The 22,299-nt window shown below is 47.3% G+C and overlaps 1 protein-coding gene across 1 annotated transcript in view; it reads left to right on the top strand.

Annotated features, from left to right (window-relative positions):
• The window catches only part of STK11 (serine/threonine kinase 11), a 94,884-nt gene that overhangs the window by 47,779 nt on the left and 24,806 nt on the right, over positions 1–22,299 (top strand). The window contains exons 3-8 of the mRNA XM_083364106.1: positions 870–959; positions 3,148–3,280; positions 5,248–5,384; positions 8,218–8,345; positions 14,983–15,040; positions 21,360–21,562. Of these exons, the coding sequence (XP_083220232.1) occupies positions 870–959; positions 3,148–3,280; positions 5,248–5,384; positions 8,218–8,345; positions 14,983–15,040; positions 21,360–21,562 (749 nt within the window). The remainder of the gene's footprint in view (positions 1–869; positions 960–3,147; positions 3,281–5,247; positions 5,385–8,217; positions 8,346–14,982; positions 15,041–21,359; positions 21,563–22,299) is intronic.

Raw genomic sequence — 22,299 nt, 5'->3', positions numbered from 1 at the left:
GCTTTGCCTCTGATGGGTAAAGACATAAGAATTCTGTTCCTTTACCACCTCTCAAAGCCAAGAGCAAATTATCATTAAACGTCGTCCTCAATTTACGGCTACAGCTAAGCTCAAAATTTCTGTTGCTAAACGAGACGGTTGTTAAGTTGAGTTTTTACCCCATTCTACAACCTTTCTTGCCACAGTTGCTAAGTGAATCACTGCAGTTGTTAGTAACACGGCTATTAAGTGAGTCCGGCTTCCCCGTTGACTTTTGCCTGTCAGAAGGTCGCAAGAGGGGATCACGTGACCTTGGGACACTGAGACCGTCACACATAGGAGTCAGTTGCCAAGCATGTAAATATGGAGCACGTGACCGTGGAGGATGCTGCAGTGGTCGTTGAGCGTGAAACGGCAGTCCTAGGTCACTTTTTCCAGTGCTGTTGTAACTCTGCAGGGTCACCGAAAGGTTGTAATTCAAGGACCTCTAGCATAATGTGAAGTCTTAGCCTATTTAGCTTGGCTTTCTCTAACCCGCCAACTTCAATATGTTAGGATTAATAACTTCCTCTTTGACGAGGTTTTTCCTTTTTTTTTTCTTCTTGGCAGTCTTTACCTATTTTCAAGATTAGTTTCCTTCCTTTGGCCTGGACTGTTTGGAGAGCATCCATAATTGATTTGCAAAGTTCAATACTCCCTTTGCATTCAGAAAAGTCTCTTGAGTCAATCACCACAACTTCAGTTAAAAAGGGATATCCGCAGGGAGGTGTTGGGGCAGAGATCGGCTAGCGCAGACCTGAGTGGAGTTAGATGCTGAGCTACTGTCAACTGGTGGAGGGCAAGTTTCTATATTAGGCCTCATCTCAGGAATTTCCTTAACCGTTTCCCACGTATATGGTGATGGAGTATTGTGTCTGTGGCATGCAAGAGATGTTGGACAGCGTTCCTGACAAAAAGTTTCCAGTCTTTCAAGTGCACGGGTAAGTAGTTTAAGTTTAAGTTTATTATATTTGTATACCACCCTTCTCCCGAAGGACTCAGGGCGGTGAACAGGGCATATATAAAAATACAAATTACAAAAATTAAAAAGAGAATTAAATACGAGTGTCAGGACCCACCCCAAACCACGTCTTAGGAAGACAAAATTCCTGGAGTCAAATCTATTCCAAAAAGAATCTTTACTATGACATGCTTGGTTGTAGGAGCGAGACAGGACTTAATATTTCCACGAAGTAAACCCTTATAAAGAGTTCCCGGTTTAACCCCCCTTAATCCCCATTTGGTCAGTCCCCCATCCTTCCTCTCGTATCATCCATCTCGTGGGAAAAAGGAAGTTAGGACCCTTTATGTTTATTGCTGTCTTCCGTGACAAAAACCAGATGCTAGCCCCCCCTTTTGTTTCCCCAGTTCAAAAGGCTTCTCCTTTCCTTTGAAATGCCTATTGCCGGTTCAATACACATTTATTCTCTTCTCTATGGGAGATGGCAGAATCCATGGAATAATGTTTGAAACATTCCATTTATGAATACGATATAAATGGATTCTGACAACGAGCCCAAACTAAAAACAGTAGAAAAATGTAAAAAATCCCCAATAAAAACCCCAACGCATCCCCCATCAGGCCAGGCCGGCTTGTTCAAATAGGTAGGTCTTCAAGTCGCGTCGGAAGGAGCGAAGGTCGGGCGCCATCCGGAGCTCAACCGGCAGCTGATTCCATAAAGCCGGGGCGCCCACAGAGAAGGCCCTCCCCCTGGGGGCCACCAGCCAACATTCTCTGACCGGTGGCACCCTGAGGAGGCCTTCTCTGTGGGAACGCACGGGGCGGAGGGAAGTAGCACGCAGGCTTTCCGGTTCCCATCTCACAGAAATAGGGAAACTGCACTGGTGGTTCATGCTCATCCGCGACCGTCAGTTTGCGAAGGAAAAAAATCTTGCAGTTTGTGAAGGAAAAATCCACACCCTTCCCACACAGTCTCAGGTTCAAGCATTGGCTGGATCTAAGTCAGTTTAATTTCCATCTTGGCTTCAGTGAGGTGCTTGCATCAGAGGCTTTGAGATTATTTTGTTTATTTGTATCCCGCCATTGTTTTGTTACATAACTCAAGATGGTGTGCATATTGAAGATAACCTCCTCATCCTGTTTACCCCACAACAACCCTGTGAGGTAGGTTGAGCAGAGAGAGAGAAAGAGAGAGGGACTGGCCCAAAGTCACCCAGCTGGCTTGCGTTCATGCCTAAGGCAGAACTAGAACTCACAGCCTCCTGGTGATTGGCCCAAAGTCACCCAGTTGGCTTTCATGCCTAAGGCGGGACTAGAACTCACCATCTCCTGGTGATTGGCCCAAAGTCACCCAGTTGGCTTTCATGCCTAAGGCAGGACTAGAACTCACCATCTGGTGATTAGCCTAAAGTCACCTAGCCGGCTTTCATGCCTAATACGAGACTAGAACTCATTGTCTCCTGGTGATTGGCCCAAAGTCAGCCAGTTGGCTTTCATGCCTAAGGCGGGACTAGAACTCACCATCTCCTGGTGATTGGCCCAAAGTCAGCCAGTTGGCTTTCATGCCTAAGGCGGGACTAGAACTCACCATCTCCTGGTGATTGGCCCAAAGTCACCCAGTTGGCTTTCATGCCTAAGGCGGGACTAGAACTCACCATCTCCTGGTGATTGGCCCAAAGTCACCCAGTTGGCTTTCATGCTTAAGGTGGGACTAGAACTCACCATCTCCTGGTGATTGGCCCAAAGTCACCCAGTTGGCTTTCATGCCTAAGGCAGGACTAGAACTCACCATCTGGTGATTAGCCTAAAGTCACCTAGCCAGCTTTCATGCCTAATACGAGACTAGAACTCATTGTCTCCTGGTGATTGGCCCAAAGTCACCCAGCTCGCTGCTAAGGCAGGATTGAACTCGAGGTCTTCCACTTTTTAGCCTGGTGCTGACAGCTCATGAGATAATGCAGGCAACATTCTATAAATTCTTAATAACTGTTCTGTTTCAGAGTTCCTGATACACACAAACATTGTAAGATTCCTGGTCAGAATCCGACTGAATCACAGTTGATAACCCTAACTGCTTAGTCACGGAGATGTTGCACTGTGCTTGCCCTCTGGAAACTCACATTTCCCCCCCTCATTTTCCCTCTGCCTCCCTCTCATCCCTCATGCAGGTACTTTTGCCAACTTATAGATGGCTTGGAATATTTGCACAGCCAGGGCATCGTACACAAAGATATCAAACCGGGGAATCTCCTGCTAACAACCAATGGGACTCTCAAGATATCAGATCTAGGTGTGGCAGAGGTATGCTTTTGAATGTCCGTGTCGTATGTGAATTGCTACGGCTATCGAATCGGATGGCTTGAAGACGGGATTGGGCAAATTTATGGTGGAGAAATCTATTTTGACTACTGGTCATTCAAGTTAAAAAATACTTCCTCTAGGACAGGGGTCTTCAAACTTGGCCCTTTTATGACTTGCGGACTGGCTGAGGAATTCTGGGAGTTGAAGTCCGCAAGTCATAAAAGGGCCAAGTTTGAAGACCCCTGCTATATGCTGTATTGCTGTTTTCCCTCTAAGGCAGGAGATGGGAAATGATCTTCAACTCAGGAGCTTTTCCTTTTTGGTTAAAGTCAGTATTTGCCTGGAATAATTGCCTTGGAACTCTTAAGATAAGCCACAGCTTGAGGGCCTTGGTCAGGCTGTTGGCTGGATCAGATTGCTTGGCCCTTGGTTGGGTCTTGGATTAGTCATCTTTTATACCGTACATTTATTTCTCTGAATGTTAACAGCAGAGTTTCTCAACTTTGGCAACTTTTAAAATGAGTGGACTTCAACTCCCAGAATTCCCCAGCCAGCCAGTATAGGTGCAAGCTGGGGAATTCCCCCAGTACATCTGAAAACTAAAAATTACAGAACAAAGTTGACAACATATGATATATATGGTGTTAAACTTTGGAGGCTTTTCCCTTGACAGCTGTCTTCAGTTATCAAGCAGTTTGTTTTGAAAGCCAGAACCCAAGAAATTTGGCTAAACGGAGGCAGATCACTTTTCTAAGGTCATTTTGATGTTGGGTGGTGATTGTTTTCAAGTATGTACAACTTACAGATTTTATTTTCCTGGGCTCCAAGATCACCGCAGATGGGGACTGCAGCCAAGACGCTTGCTCCTGGGGAGGAAAGCCATGGCAAATCTAGACAGCACACTAAAAAGCAGAGACATCACTCTGCCAACAAAAGTGCGTATAGTCAAGGCTATGGTCTTCCCAGTTGCAATGTATGGCAGTGAAAGTTGGACCATAAGAAAGGCTGAGCGCCAAAGAATTGAGGCCTTTGAACTATGGTGCTGGAGAAGACTCCTGCGAGTCCCTTGGACTGCAAGGCGATCAAACCGGTCAGTCCTAGAGGAGATCAACCCTGACTACTCTTTAGAAGGCCAGATCCTGAAGCTAAAACTCAAATACTTTGGCCACCTATTGAGAAGGAAGGACTCACTGGAGAAGAGCCTAACGCTGGGAAAGTTTGAGGGCAAGAGAAGAAGGGGACGACAGAGAATGAGGTGGCTGGATGGAGTCACTGAAGCAGTAGGCGTGAGCTTAAATGGACTCCAGAAGATGGTAGAGGACAGAAAGGCCTGAAGAAACGTTGTCCATGGGGTCGCGATGGGTCGGACACGACTTTGCAACTACAACAACAATGTATAACTTAATTCTTTCTCTGAAGTATTTTTTACCGAATGAGGCAGAAACTCAGGTTTACTCCCAGTCTACACTGCATAGATTTGGGTAGTTAGCGGGGCTGCATAGGGCACTCAGAACTCCCTAGACCAAGGATGTCCAATCTTAGCAACCTTTAAGACCTGTGGATTGGTCTTAATGGCTGGCTGAGGAATTCTGGGAGTTCAAGTCCGCAGGTTTTAAATTTGCCAATGTCAGACACCTCTCCCCTGGACTGAACGACTGAAGCACAGTAGCCAGTTGCAGAATGTTAGCAGTGCAATTTCCCACTGATTTCCCAGCAATAAATAAAATGTGTGTTTTTTTCTCTTTGGGTAGGCTTACTTCCCTTAAAATGCTAATCTCCCCTTTATTTTTTTTAAAAAAATGAAACAGTTTGATATTTCACAGTTGGACAGCGTGGTGGCTTCTGCTGAAATAATCATTCTAAAAAAAAAACCAAACCCACAGCTGCCCCTAATTTTCCAGTTGCTGCTGAAGACACATGCCTTCAACCTCAAAGGCAATGCCTCTTTTGTTATCTGCTTGCAACAGGCCTTGCATCCATTTGCTGAGGACGACGTGTGCCGAACCAGCCAGGGATCACCAGCTTTTCAGCCTCCCGAAATTGCCAACGGCCTTGATACCTTTTCTGGCTTCAAAGTCGATATTTGGTCAGCAGGTGTCACACTGTAAGTAAATCGGAAGGCAAAGCAGCACCCAAGCCCTTAATGTCAGCAGCAGAGCAATCGTGACAGGTGTGAAGATGTCAGCCACGGGACTCCTTGAGCTGCTAACCAGGGCTAATGATTTTAAAAGGGCAGTCCCTTTGTAAATATCCCCTGTGTTCTAGAACAGAGATCCCCAACCTTTTGGGTACCAGGGACTGGTTCCATGGGAAAAAAACGGTTTTTTCCACGGACCGGAGAGTGTGTGGTTTTGTGTGCTGCCTGCATCCCACGAATGGGGCTTTGCTTGTTTGTGCGGACCAGTTACTGGCATGCCACGGACCGGTACTGGTCCATGGGCCGGGGGGTCGGGGATCCCTGTTCTAGAACGATACTCTTTATCTTTACCCTGAAGAGATTCATAGATTAATTTTGGATGTGTATGAAATTTTCTTCTCCCTTCTAATACTTATCTATATGCTTAGGGTACGACTGCCTGCCTCCCACTCCTCTTTTCTCATACAGAAATAAATCTAGGCAGCGTCGTTCAGCTGCAGGCCACTAGTTGAAATGGAGGTGGTGGCGCTGAAGGGGAGATCTTTTGCCTCTCACAACTGGAGCCTTGGGTCCCTTGGTGCTCTTCTGAGCTTGCTTCTTTTCTTGCAGACGTTTCGTTACCTGACTAGGTCACATCATCTTGTCAGCCACACTCGCTAGCACTGATGAAGTTACCTAGTCGGGTAACGAAATGTCCACAAGCTCAGGCAGCACCAAGGACCCCATGGTTCAACCCTGAGCTATTAATATTCTCTTCTATTGATATCAAGAGTGAAAACTATCCAATCATCTCCTCCTGTTCCACCTAAGGCAGGGGTCTTCAAACGTGGCCCTTTTATGACTTGCGGACTTCAACTCCCAGAATTCCTCAGCCGGGCACGCTGGCTGGCTGAGGAATTCTGGGAGTTGAAGTCCGCAAGTCATCAAAGGGCCATGTTTGAAGACCCCTGACCTAAAGGCAATCAGTTGAAGGCAGGCGGACCCCTGGCTCCTGCAGGCGTGAATTTGGTCATCAAAAAGGGCTGCCTGCCAGAGCAGATGGTAGCAGATTCCTGCTTTGGGGGCGTGGTGGGGGGCTGGCGCAAGAGACAAAACATGCATTGTGATGCAACCCTTTGAATAGTTGCACACGAGACCATGGTGCAAGTAGAAAATAATGGAACTTGCGTGGTGGTATCAATATCTACATTTCTTCAGTTTGGTGTCAGGAGCGGGCTCTGTGCTTTTTATAGCAAGGGGTGCAGTGTCGCTTTTTTCCTAGGCCTGGATCCTCTGCATATCCAGGAGGATTAGCAGTCTTCAAATGAGAGCTAGGATAGCCACTTGTAGGCGTGAACAACTACTAGGCCCACAGGTGTTGAGTTAAAACTAGCTTTGTTGTTCTCTGCCTATAATACAGGAATCTCTCCAGACTGGCAGCTTTCCCCTGAGAAAGACTAGATAGGGCCCAGAGGCACTCAGGGATTGGCCAGACTTTGGCCGCTTATGTTTACGTAGGGAGTCCAGGCTAATTCCCCGCTTGAGCCCTCTTCTGGACTGGGATGGTCGTTCTCCAGCTCTTTCTTTCTTTCTTTCTTTCTTTCTTTCTTTCTTTCTTTCTTTCTTTCTTTCTTTCTTTCTTCTTTCCCTCTCTTTCCCTTTCTTTCTTTCTTTCTTTCTTTCTTTCTCTCTCTCTCTCTCTCCCTCCCTTTCCTTTTCTTTCTTTCCCTTTCTTTCTTTCTTTCTTTCTTTCTTTCTTTCTTTTTTTCTTTCTTTCTCTCTCTCTCTCTCTTTCTTCTTTCCTTCTCTCCCTCCCTCCCTCTCTTTCTTTCTTTTTTTCTTTCTTTCTCTCCCCTCTTTTCCTTCCTTCCTTCCTTTCTTTCTCTTTCTTTCTTTCTTTCTTTCTTTCTTTCTTTCTTTCTTTCTTTCTTTCTTTCTCTTTCTTTCTTTCTCTTTCTTTCTTTCTTTCTTTCTTTCTTTCTTTCTTTCTTTCTTTCTCTCCCCTCTTTTCCTTCCTTTCTTTCTTTCTTTCTTTCTCTCCCCTCTTTTCCTTCCTTCCTTCCTTTCTTTCTTTCTTTCTTTCTTTCTTTCTTTCTTTCTTTCTTTCTTTCTTTCTTTCTTTCCCTCCCTCTTTTCCTTCCTTCCTTCCTTCCTTCCTCCCTCCTTTGACTGCCTTCCTTCCTTCCTTCCTTCCTTCCTTCCTTCCTTCCTTCCTTCCTTCCTTCCTCTTTGTCTGTCTGTCTATCATATTTCTTACCCGTGCATCTCCCTCAGAGAGGGGTTGCCTATGGAGATTCTCAGTCCTCCAGGTCATGGTTCTCCCAAAGGTCCCGTTTCAAAAGGCAACTGGGCTTGTTTCTCCTTGACGACGTTTCGCTTCTCATCCAAGAAGCTTCTTCATTTCTGTCTTCAGTCTTTCAGAACTGAAGACGCTCCTTGCTTGAGAAGCGAAACGTCTTCAAGGGGAAAAAAACCAAAGTCCAGTTGCCTTTTGAAAAAGCACCTTTGGGACAACCATGACCTGGATGACTTGAGAATCTCCCTAGACATTCGGCTACGCACTTTGGGAGGGACACCCTTCGAACGGTGCGGGGGGGATAGAACGGATTTCCAGGAAAAAAAATTGCAGACTACGGGAACTGTTTGTGCTTCAATTTGAGATGCAGACAACACACCAAAAAAACCCACCCCCACCCCAAAATAAGTCCAGTTGCCTTTTGAAAAAGCATCTTTGGGTCAGAGAGGGGTTCTTAAAGGCTTTAATTGTTTCTTCTTTCCTCTCTCTGCTCTCCCTACCCCCTCCCCCCCACCCCCCACCCAGGTACAATATTACAACAGGCCTTTATCCCTTTGAAGGGGATAATATTTATAAATTATTTGAAAACATTGGGAAAGGAGATTATGTAATCCCTGAGGATTGTGGCCCTCCGCTTTCGGATTTGCTTCGAGGTAAGTGCTTCATAAAATATATACTTCTCTGTCGTCCCCTTCTTCTCTTGACCTCCACCTTTCCCAGCATTAGGCTCTTCTCCAGTGAGTCTTTCCTTCTCATTAGGTGGCCAAAGGATTTGAGTTTCAGCTTCAGGATCTGGCCTTCTAAAGAGCAGTCAGGGTTGATCTCCTCTAGGACTGACCGGTTTGATCGCCTTGCAGTCCAAGGGACTCGCAGGAGTCTTCTCCAGCACCATAGTTCAAAGGCCTCAATTCTTTGGCGCTCAGCCTTTCTTATGGTCCAACTTTCACTGCCATACATTGCAACTGGGAAGAGCACAGCCTTGACTATACGCACTTTTGTTGACAGGGTGACGTCTCTGCTTTTTAGTGTGCTGTCTAGATTTGCCATGGCTTTCCTCCCCAGGAGCAAGCGTCTTTTAATTTCTTGGCTGCCGTCCCCCCATCTGCGGTGATCTTGGAGCCCAGGAAGATAAAATCTGTCACTACCTCCATTTCTTCCCCTTCTTCTGTCAAGTTAGTTATCCTAAAAAGGAGCTGTAGATGGCGCTGCGTGACGGGCTATTATTTGAAATGCTCCTGGCATTAAAACCCCGCTCTTTGCACACAGATCTTAATAGGAGCCAGTTTATTTCCTCTCCCTCCCTCTCTGATGACCCTGATGCTTCTCTTTCCTTTACCACCACCCCATTTGAGTTACGTTACGGCTATTTTTGATTCTGCATATATTTCCTGTGATTTTTCCCCCCACTCCCCTCCCCCTCCCTCGATGTGACCTCCTTATACCGAGATTGTTATACGAAGCTATGTCGGAGCTTTTTTTTTTTTTTTTCCCCCCAGCCGTCTCTTGCTCGACAGACTGAGTTTATTTTGACCGAAGGACTCTGGGTGGTGAATAGCATCTTAAAATGCAAACGTATCCCCCTGGTTCACCCCCCCACCCCAGTTCCTCGCAGAATGAAAGCAGAGGCTGTAAAAGAGCCCCATTGTTTCTTCCGCAATACAGCCCTCTGATGGAAAACCAGCTCAGACAGGAAGATCGTGCCTTGCTTTGAGCAGGAGACTTTGCCTTGAGCTTTGGGTGAGGCTGTCAAGCTCACCGATTCCCATCATCGCTCTTTCGGCTGGGCAGGTTTGCCATTTTTTGTCGAAAGGGAGAGGTGACAATTTTTTTTTTTTGCAGAGCTCAGCTGCGAGTTGTCACCAGCACCATAAGTGCTGCCGTCATTCTTCTCCAGTTTTCCCCCCCCTCCCCCCCCCCCCCGTTAAGCGTGACCACTGCGGTTGAGTTTCGACAATCCTCCTCCTTAGACTGGGCATGCCGTGCAAGTCTGAATTGGTTGAACGTTAAGTTTTGTATTAAGTGCATTGAATAGCTTTTGGTTTCAGCCAGGAAACTCACAAATCATCTCTCTCTCTCTCACGCTCTCTTTTTCCCTCCCTCCCTCTCTCCCTCCCTCCCTCTCTTTCTCTCTCCCTCTCTTTCTCTCTCCCTCCCTCTCTCCCTCCCTCTCTTTCTCTCTCCCTCTCTTTCTCTTTCCCTCCCTCTCTCCCTCTCTCTCCCTCCCTCTCTTTCTCTCTCTCTCCCTCCCTCCTTCCCTCCCCCTTTCTCTTCCTCCCTCTCTTTCTCTCCCTCCCTCTCCCTCCCTCCCCATCCATCCATCTATCTATCTATCTGTCTGTCTGTCTCTTTATGTCTGTCTGTCTGTCTGTCTGTCTGTTCATCTATCATTCCTTTCATCCAGAGGACAGTTTTCAGCTGTCCAGCAGCTGAGGTGCTTATCCACAATTTTGCTTCCCTCACGGCCCCTCCATGCCGAACATTCCTACAAATCTCCCTCACGCCTTGCCTTGGGGGGGGGGAGGGAGGAAGGCAGGCAGGCAGGCAGGCTGATTGGGAGTTGAAGTCCACCCATCTTAAAAGTTCACAAGATTGGGAAAAACGGAGCTGGAAGGAGAAGGCAAAGCAAATGATGCTTCTTCCTCCTTGCGCTTGTCATGACCTGCGTGCTCATAGGTGACTTGTGAACCAGCCCCATAAGCAGTGAGAAGCAAGCAACCCTGGGCCTCTTCAGGGCAGCCCTTCTGGGCCTCAGCTGTGGTCCCAGCTAAGAAGCTGAGTTGCCAGTGTGAAGAAGGGGCTAAACAGAAAGCTGTTCTTTTCTTTTTTTTTCTTTTTTGCCTTTTTTTCCTTTTTTTTAACCACTTTACAATGCCTTGGTAAGGCCACACCTGGAATCCTGCATCCAGTTTTGGTCACCACGATGTAAAAAAGATGTCGAGACTCTAGAAAGGGTACAGAGAAGAGCAACAAAGATGATCAGGGGACTGGAGGCTAAAACAAGGAATGCTTGCTGGAATTGGGTATGTGTAGTTTAATGAAGTGAAGGATGAGGGGGGACAGGATAGCAGCCTTCCAATATGTCAGGAGCTGCCACAAAGAAGAGGGAGTCAAGCTATTCTCCACAGCGCCTGAAGGCAGGACAAGAAGCAACGGATGGAAACTAGTCAAGGAGAGAAGCAACCTAGAACTAAGGAGAAACTTCCTGACAGTTAGAACAATTAACCATTGGAACAACCTGCCTCCAGAAGCGGTGAATGCTCCAACACTGGAAGTCTTTAAGAAGAGACTGGACAGCCATTTGTCTGAAATGGTATAGGGTTTCCTGCCTGAGCAGGGGGTTGGGCTAGATGACCTCCAAGGTCCCTTCCAACTTATTATTATTATTATTATTCCCTAGAGGCAGGTTACTTCTTTGTTTTCTTTTTAAAGAGAAGAGGTGACCAACGGAAAGGGAAGCCTTCATTTATTTATTTTTTCCCCTTCGTTAACTTCAACATTTTGCATGCATGGAGAGGCAAGCCACTGCCTGCAAGTTTCTGATTGCTTCAGGGGGTTCCCCTTCCTCCTCTTCCCTCCCCCCCATGCATTTTTTTTTCAGTGCATGATTCTCCCTTGCCTGGCCTGGAGCAAAGGGAATCGAACCGAACCACCCCAGCCATCTGCATTGGGTTTCGGGAACACCCTTTGCTCTCCCTCACCCCAAGCCCCTCCAGGAGCACAAACTGCAATAATGAAAGGTGTGTCAAGTAGAACAGAAAGCTGGAGATCAAAGTCCTCTCCCCAGCCAGGGAGATGTGTGGGAAGCTCCTGACGCCACAAACGAGCTAGCAGCAGTTTCTGCCCTACCTGGTAAATATTTGGCCGGATCAAATCTAGTTATTTTCTAAAAGCTTTAATTGTCCCCTGGAAAAAAAACCCAACAACCTGGATGCTGTTTCTTGATGAAGCCCTGGTGACCCCTTGCAATGAGGGCACATCTTTAAAAATAAATCCAGTGTAAAACCTAACTGCTTCCCAAGTTGCTATTTCAAGGCATTTGTGCACAGCCAGTAAAAATTTAACCAAGAAAAGGGAGAGGCCAGAAGCTGGCTGTGGAGAGTAGCAAAGTAAGCACTAATTGCTTCTTAATGAAGGGGGTGTGTCTGAGAGAGTCAACCTGATTTTAAGTTTGGGAAATAACTTAAAACACAGTAAAAGAATACTAGACTTAAGTGTATTACGAGGCAGATAAATAGGGATCAGGCAATGAGAGTCCTTAGCTCAGTGGTGAAGTTTTTGTTTTGAATTCTGGCTCATATCCCAACATCTTCTGATCCTGCCGAAGTCTTCAGAATAGATCCAGCGGATCTGGCATGTTGGGAAAGGTAAACCAGCTGCCTGCAATTAGTGCAGGTTCGAGTCCCACCAGGCTCAAGGTTGACTCAGCCTTCCATCCTTCTGAGGTGTAGGTAAAATGAGGACCCAGATTGTTGGGGGCAATAAGCTGACTTTGTAATAATGCCGTTTTGGGGGGGGAAGCCCTAATAAGCAGGCATATACATAGAATGAAGGCTATTGCTTAAGCACATTGATTTGTGCTTTAGATTGTAAGCCGCCCTGAGTCTTCGGAGAAGGGCGGGATATAAATGCGATTAAAAAAAAAAAAAAAAAAATTGGGCAAACCAGGCCCACTGATCATAGGGCAGCTGTTTGCGTTCATTAAGAGACCAGCAACAGCAGAGTCAGTTGTTTAAGCTTCTGTGATAGAATCATAGAGGTGGAAGGGACCTTGGGGGTCTTCTAGCCGAACCCCCTGGCCAAGACAGGAGTCTTCATACCATCCTAGACCAGGGGTCCTCAAACTTGGCCCTTTTATGACTTGTGGACTTCAACTCCCAGAATTCCTCAGCCAGGCACGCTGGCTGAGGAATTCTGGGAGTTGAAGTCCACAAGTCATGGAAGGGCCACGTTTGAGGACCCCTGGTTGTCCAGTCTCTTCTTGAAAACCTCCAGCAATAAAAGCACCCACCACTTCAGGAAGCCAACCTTTCCACTGATTAAAATCATTCTCCCTCGGAAAATTTCTCCTTAATTCTAGGTTGGCTCTCCGTTTAATCCTCTTCCACCCGTGACTTTGTGTTCTGTCCTCCAGTTTTTTGGAGAATAAGTCAATCTTTTCTTCTCTGTGACAGTACTAGAAGACAGCTGTCACGTCACCCCCTACGCCTTCTCTTCATTAGGCTAAACCTGCCTAGTTCCCTTAGCCCAGGGGCAGGCAACCTTGGCTCTTTACGACTCGTGGACTTCAACTCCCAGAATTCCTGAGCCAGCATGGCTCAGCTTGGAAACCCCTTCCTTTCCCCTCAGCGTGGCTGGCTCAGGAATTCTGGGAGTTGAAGTCCACGAGTCATAAAGCGGCCTAGGCGTAGACCAGGGGTAGGCAACCTTGGCTCTTTTATAACTCGTGGACTTCAACTCCCAGAATTCCTGAGCCAGCATGGCTCAGCTTGGAAACCTCTCCCTTTCCCCTCAGCGTGGCTGGCTGAGGAATTCTGGGAGTTGAAGTCGACGAGTCATACAAGAGCCAAGGTTGCCTACCCCTGCCTTAGCCATTCATTGTACAATTTAGCCTCCAGGCCCCACATTATTGTCGCTGCTCTTCCCTGCACCCTTTTTCTAGCATCTTCTCGCCTTTAAAAAGCGATCTGAAATCTTTGCTGAGGACCCCAAAGAGGCTTAGCTTCTGTTCAGATGTGTAGAGGTCCGCTCTCAATATCCCCCAGGCAGCCTGGCCCTCAGTGAGAATTTGGGGAGGGCGTTTACCAGAGACTGCATTTACCAGACTCAAAAAAATGTATTTTGACTCTAGTGAGCTAGGAAGTTGAAGCAATTTGAGCATGGACGTTTTCCACAAGATAAGCACCTTAACTTGCTGAGCAGAATGCGTGACCTCCTGGACAGAAGGGTAGCGACAGCTAAGAGCCAACGGTGGCCTCACACAGCACTTAAGCCCCTGGTTTATTTTGTCCCACCCATTGCCTGCAGCCAGACCTCTTTTGCAAACATTGAAGTGCTGCAGAAAAAGAAAAAGAAAAAAAAGGGGAGCTAATGGAATGAGCAGGCATTTACTAGCTGGTCCTCTGAACCACTTTGAGCCTGCTGGAGGCGAAAAGCAAATTTCCTTGTTCTTGCTTCTGCAAAGCAATTTAAAGCAGCGGTACTTTAATTCAGCCAAGTCTTGGCTTGTTGGATTTTTTTTTCTTTTTATATCTTGCCTGCCGAATGCCCCAGCTAGCTTGATTCCCCTCTCTGCGTGCCTCTTGAAAATTCAGAAGAGGCATTTGATTCTTTGACAGGGTGATCAAGAAGCAAAATACACAGTTTTATGGCTGGGTGGTCATCATTAGCTCAGGTGGGTCAAGGGATCATTAGCTCATCATTAGCTCATTAGGTCAAGGGATTAAGTGGAGTCAGAATAACAGATTAATAACAGAGATGGAAGGGACCTTGGAGTCCAACCCCCTGCTCAGGCAGGAAACCTTATACCATTTCAGACAAATGGCAGTCCAGTCTCTTCTTAAAAACTTCCAGTGTTGGAGCATTCACCACTTCTGGAGGCAGGTTGTTCCGCTGGTTAATTGTTCTCAGTGTCAGGAAATTTCTCCTTAATTCTAGGTTGCTCCTCTCCTTGACTAGTTTCCATCTGTTGCTTCTTGTCCTGCCTTCAGCTGCTTTGGATAATAGGTTGACACACACACCCCCTCTTTGTGGCAGCCCCTCAAATATTGGAAGACCGCTATCATGTCCCCCCTAGTCTTTTTTTTTTTTCATTCAGACAAGATCCATATGAAAGCAGAAGTCGTCTACTGTGATTCCTCATCCAAATTGAGCCCCTATATTCAGGAGCAGTGTACCACCAAATGCCACTTGCCGGAGAAACAGCCCCTGGGGAGACTAGTTGGGTCCAGCAGATGCTTTTTTTTTTTTAAAGAAAGAGTTGTGTTTTGGTGTGGGAACAGCTAAGGTGAAGCCTATGGCCCTTGCCTGCCTCTCCCCCCAAAAAGTTTTGAAATGTTCTTGGAAACTTTTTAAGCTCATTCCTGTTGGATGATGCTCCTGTATACTGAGCCGCCCTCTCCAATAATGGTACCCAGCAGATATGTTCGGACTACATCTCCCAGGATTCCAAGCGCAGCCATTTTCTCATGTTCCTTGGAGGGAGGGGGAGGACATTGAGCCCTCTCTTTACCAGTTATTTGTGCCTCGGTTCCCAGCTGATCCAGTTCCTGCCCTGTTTTTCTTCCTTTCCAGGAATGCTTGAATACGACCCAGCCAAGAGGTTTTCAATACAACAGATAAGGCACCACAAGTGAGTGCTCATTTATGCTTCTCTCTCTCTCTCTCTCTCTCTCTCTCTCTCTCTCTCTCTCTCTCTCTCTCTCTCTCTCTCTCTCTCTCTCTCTCTCTCTCTCTCTCTCTCTCTCTCTCTTCCTCCCCCCCTCCCATTATTTTGTTTGATGTTGTGAAGCTGGGTGTCGTATCTGTGTTAAATTTGCCACTTTGGGGAAGGGGACAAAATGCAGGGAACTCTTCCCTTCTCCTTCCATTAAAACAGAAGCAGCTGATGGTTACTAAACGAGTGTTATTTTTAAAATTGGTAGCCCGTTGCATTTTGCTTCTCCAGAAAGCCTCTGAATGGTTGGCCTTCCACTCTCGATCGGTAAGCATATATAGTTACATTGATAAACGGCTCCTGTTTACAAGGAGGAAAAGTTGCACGGGTAGTCCTTGACTTAACAACTGCAGTTGAGCCCAAAAATTCTGTTGCTAAGGGAGACAGTTTTTAAGTTGAGTTTTGCCCCGTTTTGCGACCTTTCTTGCCTCAGTTGTTAAGCGAATCACTGCCATTGATAAGTTCACAACCCGGTTATTAAGTGAATCTGGCTTCCTCATTCCTTCCTTCTGACCTAGCCAGAAGGTCGCAAAAGGTGATTACGTCTCACGCACACACACACACACACACACACACACACACACACACACACACACACACACACTCACACACACAGCCCGGGACACTGCAAACCGTCGTAAGTACGAGTCAGTTGCCAGGCATCTGAATTTTGATCATGTGGCCCTCGGGGATGCTGCAGCAGGCATAAGTGTCAAAAATGGTCATAAATCACTTTGTAACTTGAATGACTTTGTTGCAGTCGCTTGAATTGTAACTTTGAGCGACCGGATTAGCTGTATAATTGTAAAGCCATTGTGGCAACTTAGGGTTCCCCCCATTGAGCACCCTAGGATTGACGTTCTAGAGGTGAGTGTCAAACTTATTCTCAGAATTTGGATTTCCACTTGGCCAAAGCTGCCCCCTCTGTGCACCCTCTGCACACTTTTGGGGGGGATGCCAAAGTTTGTTACAGAGGTCTTTGGGTGGGAAGGACCTCCCAAATCAAACAGTGAAATCCTGACTGTGGGATTTTGAGCAGAGCCCTGATGGAAGGAGAATGGCCCAGTGATGGAGGGGCAACAGATGTTCAGAGCATGTTCCGAATCTACTTGCAAAGCCTTAATTTCTAGGTGTGCTCCTGACCGCTTTCCAAAACGAGCCTTGGCAGCAAAATTCAACATCCATTCCTTCCTTCCCGTAATTTTATTAATCCTGTCTTTTCTCTAAAGCAGCGTTTCTCCACCTTGACCGCTTGAGGACGTGTGGACTTCAAACTCCCAGAATTCCCCAGCCAGCAAGTCACAACCCAATATCTAGTACAGCGTTTCTCAACCTTGGTAACTTGTAAGGCTCCAAACCAAGGCTGGCTTCCTTGAAGTGAGGATGGGTGAAAGCGTCTCACTGATTTGAGGGTTGAGGAAATGCTGTACTAGGGCTTTTAAAGTTGAATCTGTCCATTGGACATTTTCATAAAAAAATGAGTTCCAGGGAGCAAAATAAGATTGCTGTGGGTTCAATCTACATTCTTGTGTTTTACTTTCTCTCTGTCTTCAGAGGCAGCAGGAGAAATACAGGCTCTACTTCTCCCCTGTGCCTCCTTCCTTCCTTCCTTCCTTCCTTCCTTCCTTCCTTCCTTCCTTCCTTCCTTCCTTCCTTCCTTCCTTCCTTCTCAAATATCTCCTTCCTTCCTTCTTTTCTCCCTCCCTCCCTCCCTCCTCAAATATCTCCTTCCTTCCTTCCTTCCTTCCTTCCTTCCTTCCTTCCTTCCTTCCTTCCTTCCTTCCTTCCTTCTCAAATATCTCCTTCCTTCCTTCTTTTCTCCCTCCCTCCCTCCCTCCTCAAATATCTCCTTCCTTCCTTCCTTCCTTCCTTCCTTCCTTCCTTCCTTCCTTCCTTCCTTCTTTCCTTCCTTCCTTCTTTCCTTCCTTCCTTCCTTCCTTCCTTCCTTCCTTCTCAAATATCTCCTTCCTTCCTTCTTCTCTCCCTCCCTCCCTCCTCAAATATCTTCCTTCCTTCCTTCCTTCCTTCCTTCCTTCCTTCCTTCCTTCCTTCCTTCCTTCCTTCCTTCCTTCCTATTTAGAAATAACTCAAGGCGGTGAACACATATAATACACCTCCCTCCTCCTGTTTTCCTCAAACAGCTCCGTGAGCTGGGTTGGGCTAAAAGAGAATAAATGGCCCAAAGTTATTGAACCAGCTTTCACCCCTAAGGCAGGACTAGAACTCTCAGTCCCTGGATGATTGGTCCAGAGTCACTCAGCTAGCTTTCATGCCTAAGGCAGGACTAGAACTCACCGTCTCCTGACTTCTTGCCTGATGCCTACATCAAAACTGGCTTATTGCCTACTTACCACGAACCCTTTACAATGAAGGACCCTACATCGGGGGTCTTCAAACCTGGCCCTTTTATGGCACGCCGGGCTGAGGAATTCTGGGAGTTGAAGTCTACGAGTCATAAAAGGGCCAGATTTGAAGACCCCTTCCCTACATGGTGGACCAGATCCTCCCATGTTGTTGGCTGAGAGGCTGGGAAAGAGCCTGTGGCTTCCTTTCTTTCTAAATGTAGGTCGAAGATCTTTCGCAACTCAGGAGTCAGTCCCTCTCAACAATTCCCTGCATCTGGGCCTTGTGCATTTTGGCTGGGTTGGAACATCTGCAAGCAAACAGCCAAAGACCCTTCATTTCAACCCTGCGCTACAAATAGTCTCCTTTATTGGCCAACCTTTGTGTTAACCTAATCCAGCTGAAAATGCAAAGCTGTCACTGGAGACACCGCAAAGCTGTATATCGGGGGATCTGCAAACTTGGCCCTTTTAAGCTCACGCCTACTGCTTCAGTGACTCCATCCAGCCACCTCATTCTCTGTCGTCCCCTTCTTCTCTTGCCCTCAACCTTTCCCAGCATGAGGCTCTTCTCCAGTGAGTCTTTCCTTCTCATTAGGTGGCCAAAGGATTTGACTTTTAGCGTCAGGATCTGGCCTTCTAAAGAGCAGTCAGGGTTGATCTCCTCTAGGACTGACCGGTTTGATCGCCTTGCAGTCCAAGGAACTCGCAGGAGTCTTCTCCAGCACCAGAGTTCAAAGGCCTCCATTCTTTGGCGCTCAGCCTTTCTTATGGTCCAACTTTCACAGCCATACATTGCAACTGGGAAGACCATAGCCTTGACTACACACACTTTTGTTGACAGGGTGACGTCTCTGCTTTTTAGTGTGCTGTCTAGATTTGCCATGGCTTTCCTCCCCAGGAGCAAGCGTCTTTTAATTTCTTGGCTGCAGTCCCCATCTGCAGTGATCTTGGAGCCCAGGAAAATAAAATCTGTCACTACCTCCATTTCTTCCCCATCTATTTGCCAGGAATTGAGAGGGCCGGATGCCATGAACTTGGTTTTCTTAATGTTAAGTTTATTGGCACTGAAAAAAGTGATTTACAACTAGCCCGTGCAACGTAGCATCCCCAGTCACGTGATCGAAATCCAGGGGCTTGGCAGTCAGCAGCTATTTAGGACGGTTGCCACCTCCCGGGGGGTCATGTATTTTAGGACCGCAGTTGGCCCCAAATTTCCATTGCTGAGCCAGACAGATGTTAAATGAATTTTAAGACCTTTCTTGCCACAGTTGTTAAGTAAATCAAGTTAATCATTGCAGTTGTTAAGTGTTAGTCAGACGGCTGTTAAGTGAATCTGGCTTCCCCCTTGGCTTTGCTCAGCCGAAGGTCGCAAGAGGTGATCACAGGAGCCCGGGACATGGCAACCGTCATAAATATGAGCCAGTTGCCAGGCCTGCTACCTTGCGTGAACTCAGAGGCCATTCTGTTTAACTGTGCCTGTCAAGGAAGAGTCCAAAAGCAAATTGCAAGCAAGCCAGACACTTCTTTTAATGTTGCTACGGGCTATGCAAGTTCTTTATATTTTATTCAATTTAGCATGGCTCTCTCTCTCTGTCTGTCTCTCTCTCTCTCTCTCAAAATTAAAGCCTGCTTCAAGGTACAAAGCTTTGGATGGTTGCATATTCCTCCTATTTCTTTCCAACCTTTCTTCTTCTTTTGAAGAAATCCCAGGTTTGGAAGGAAGCCAAAAAGAAAAGTTCAGCAAATTATATCAAATGGATCAGAGGCTTAAGGGCAGATCTTTGCAAGGATTATTCCCATGTAATCCTTAACTCCCCGAGCCAAGCTTGGCTAATGCTGCAACTGACCCTTTGCCTACAGCTAGGGACACGCTGACCTCCTAAGAGGCGAGGGACAGAGCTGATCATAATTAAGAATTCTGGTGGGTTTTTTTTCTCATTTTGGCTGATGGCTGTGTGGCTGGACTTGCCTTGAATGGTACAGGTTAAGTACAAGTAGTCCTTGACTTACAACAGTCTGTTTACCGACCGTTACAGCGGCACTGACAAAAAAAAAGGGATGAGAACCACAAGTGGTTTTTCACCCTTAGGGCCATTGCAGCCTCCCTGTTGTCAAATGATTTATATCCGGCTGCTTGACAACTGACTCGCATTTATGACGGCTGCGGTGTCCTGGAGTCACGTGACCCGCTTTTGCGACCGTCTGACGAGCAAAGTCAGTGGGGGAACCCAGATTCACTTAGCGACTGGGTTACTAACTTTTAACAACTGCAGTGACTCACTTAACAACTGCGGCCAGGAAGGTTGTAAAAAGGGGCAAAACCCGACCACTCTCTCACTTAGCGACGTAAATTTTGGCTCAGTTGTGGTCGTAAGTCGAAGACCGCCTGTAAGTGGCTGGCTCTCTCTTGATAATGCAGCCGAGGTGGGGCGAGGCCTTAAAGGGCTTCTCCTTCCATCCCGTTGTGAACAGGGTGCAATTTATTTCTCTCTTCTCTTATCTCTTCTACAAAGCGGTGATAGTGTTGTTGTCGTCTCTGGAATAAGAGGAGACGCAAGGACTTCAAAAACCAGTGTGTGTGTGAACCTCAACTTCTAAACGGAGCCTTATCGACCAGTCTCTGAGAATAAATGGGGGAAAGTGATGGTTAGAATTCAGTATTGCAGGCTAATCCTGCTGACTGCCGACTGCCGGCAGTTCGATCCTCGAGGTTGACTCAGCCTCCCTTCCTTCCGAGGTCAGTCAAACGAGGACCCAGATTGTCGGGGGGGGGGGGCAACAGGCTTGACTTTGTAAACCCCTTAGAGCAGGCCGTAAAGCATGGTGAAGCAGCATATAAGTCTAGGTTAAAAAAAAAGGTAAAGGTTCCCCCGCACATGCGTGCTAGTCGTTTCCGACTCTAGGGGCCGGTGTTCCTAGAGTTTCAAAGCCGAAGAGCCAGCACTTGTCCGAGGATGTCTCCGTGGTCATGTGGCCGGCATGACTAGACGGCAAAGGTGCACGGAATGTAGTGGTCCCTATTTTTCTACTTGCATATTTAGGTGCTTTCGAACTGCTAGGTTGGCAGAAGCTGGGACGAGTAACAGGCGCTCACTCTGTTACGTCTAGGTGCTATTGCTATTAACCAAAACCAGAGCTTGGGCTGGTTTTAGAGAAGTCCCGCAAGGCCATTGTGAACGTACAGCTGGTCCCCGACTTACAACAGTTCATTTAGTTTAGCGATTTCCCATCGCCCTGTGCGCTCGCACAGAGAGGGCCTCCTCAGGGTGCCGTCGGCCAATGTCAGCTGGCGACCCCCAGGGGGAGGGCCTTCTCTGATGGGGCACCTACTTTGTGGAATCAGCTCCCCTGGGAGCTCCGGATGGCCCCAGACCTTCGGTCCTTTCGTCATGACCTTAAGACATATCTTTTCCAACAGGCCGACCTGGACTGATGATAATGGGGTTTTAAGTATGATTTTAAATGTTTTTATTGGTTTTAGTGGGACTTTGACATAATTTAATTCTTTTTTAATATTTGTATTTATTGTATTTTATTGTTGTTAGCCGCCCTGAGTCCTTCAGGAGATAGGGCGGCATACAAGTCTCATTATAAATAAATATAAATTTAGTGACCGTTCAGAGTTCGCCCAGCACTGAAAAAAAGGGCTCACGATCGTTTTTTCCCCAGTTAACGGCTTTTGCAGCATTCCCGTGATCGTGGGATCAAAATTCAGTTGCTTGGCAAGTGGCTCATACCGTTGGGCTTTTTGCACGAGTCGGGCCGGCTGGGGAATTCTGGGAATTGAGGTCCACAAGGTCTTCCAAGTGGCCCAAGTTAAGAAACACCGGCCTGCAGAAAACCAGTGTCGACGTCTGTTCCCAAAGCACTAAAATCTTGGTTTCCTTTAGCTGGTTTCGGAAAAAGCACCCTCAGTGTGAGCCCCCCATCGCCATCCCGCCCAGCCCGGAGACGAAAGATCGGTGGAGGAGCATGACGGTGGTGCCTTACTTGGAAGACCTCCATGGCTACAACGAGGAGGAGGACGACGACGACTTAAAAGATGACTACTTGGAGGACGAGATCATTTACACTCAGGACTTCACCATGCCAGGTAAGCAATGCGGCTGGGGCTGGAAGTGGGCAGGGACCGTGGCCTGGAGGATCATAAAAGAGCATAGTTTGTAGCCTTTGAGAGCTGAAGGGTTCTTTTTGGGATTCCCACCCCCATCCTGAGGCTTTGTGTGCAGCCACACCAGCCTGTTCAACTGGCTCCACTTTAAAATGGAGGCTGTGGATTTATCTCCGTCTTTAAGTACAGGTAGCCCTTGACTTGCAACCATTCATTTAGCGGCCGTTCGACGTTAACAGATCACTGAGAAAAGCGGCGTACGACCGTCCCTCGCACTAAACAACTGTCACAGCATTCCCCACGGTCACATGATTAAGATTTGGGTGCTTGGCCACCGGCATATAACCGCGTTTCCCCAAAACTAAGACCGGGTCTTTAAAAAAAAAAATTGCCTCCAAATGGGGGTGTCTTTTATACTCCACTCTGGCACTGGCAGCCCCCCCCCCCAGCCGGCCCACTTCTTCTCACCGAAGGAGCAGCTTCGTTCTGCAGCGGCATTCGGGCCTGCATTTTGCAGTCACGGCTTTTTGGAAGGCCTCTGCAGCCGAGTACCGAGCTATGGATTCAATCCATAGCTTGGTCCTCGGCTGCAGTGGCCTTCCGGAAAGGCCCATGACTGAGAAATGCAGTCCTCGGCTGCAGAAGACGCCACAGAAGAAGTGGGCCAGCGAGGAGAGGCCTGGCTGCAAGGTGGGTGGGTGCGGTGCGCGGAGGGCAGC

The sequence above is a fragment of the Vipera ursinii genome, assembly GCF_947247035.1.
Source record: "Vipera ursinii genome assembly, chromosome: 1".
Lineage (NCBI taxonomy): Eukaryota > Metazoa > Chordata > Lepidosauria > Squamata > Viperidae > Vipera > Vipera ursinii.
Note: the sequence above shows the minus strand (reverse complement) of the source record. Positions and strands in the feature narration are given on the sequence as shown.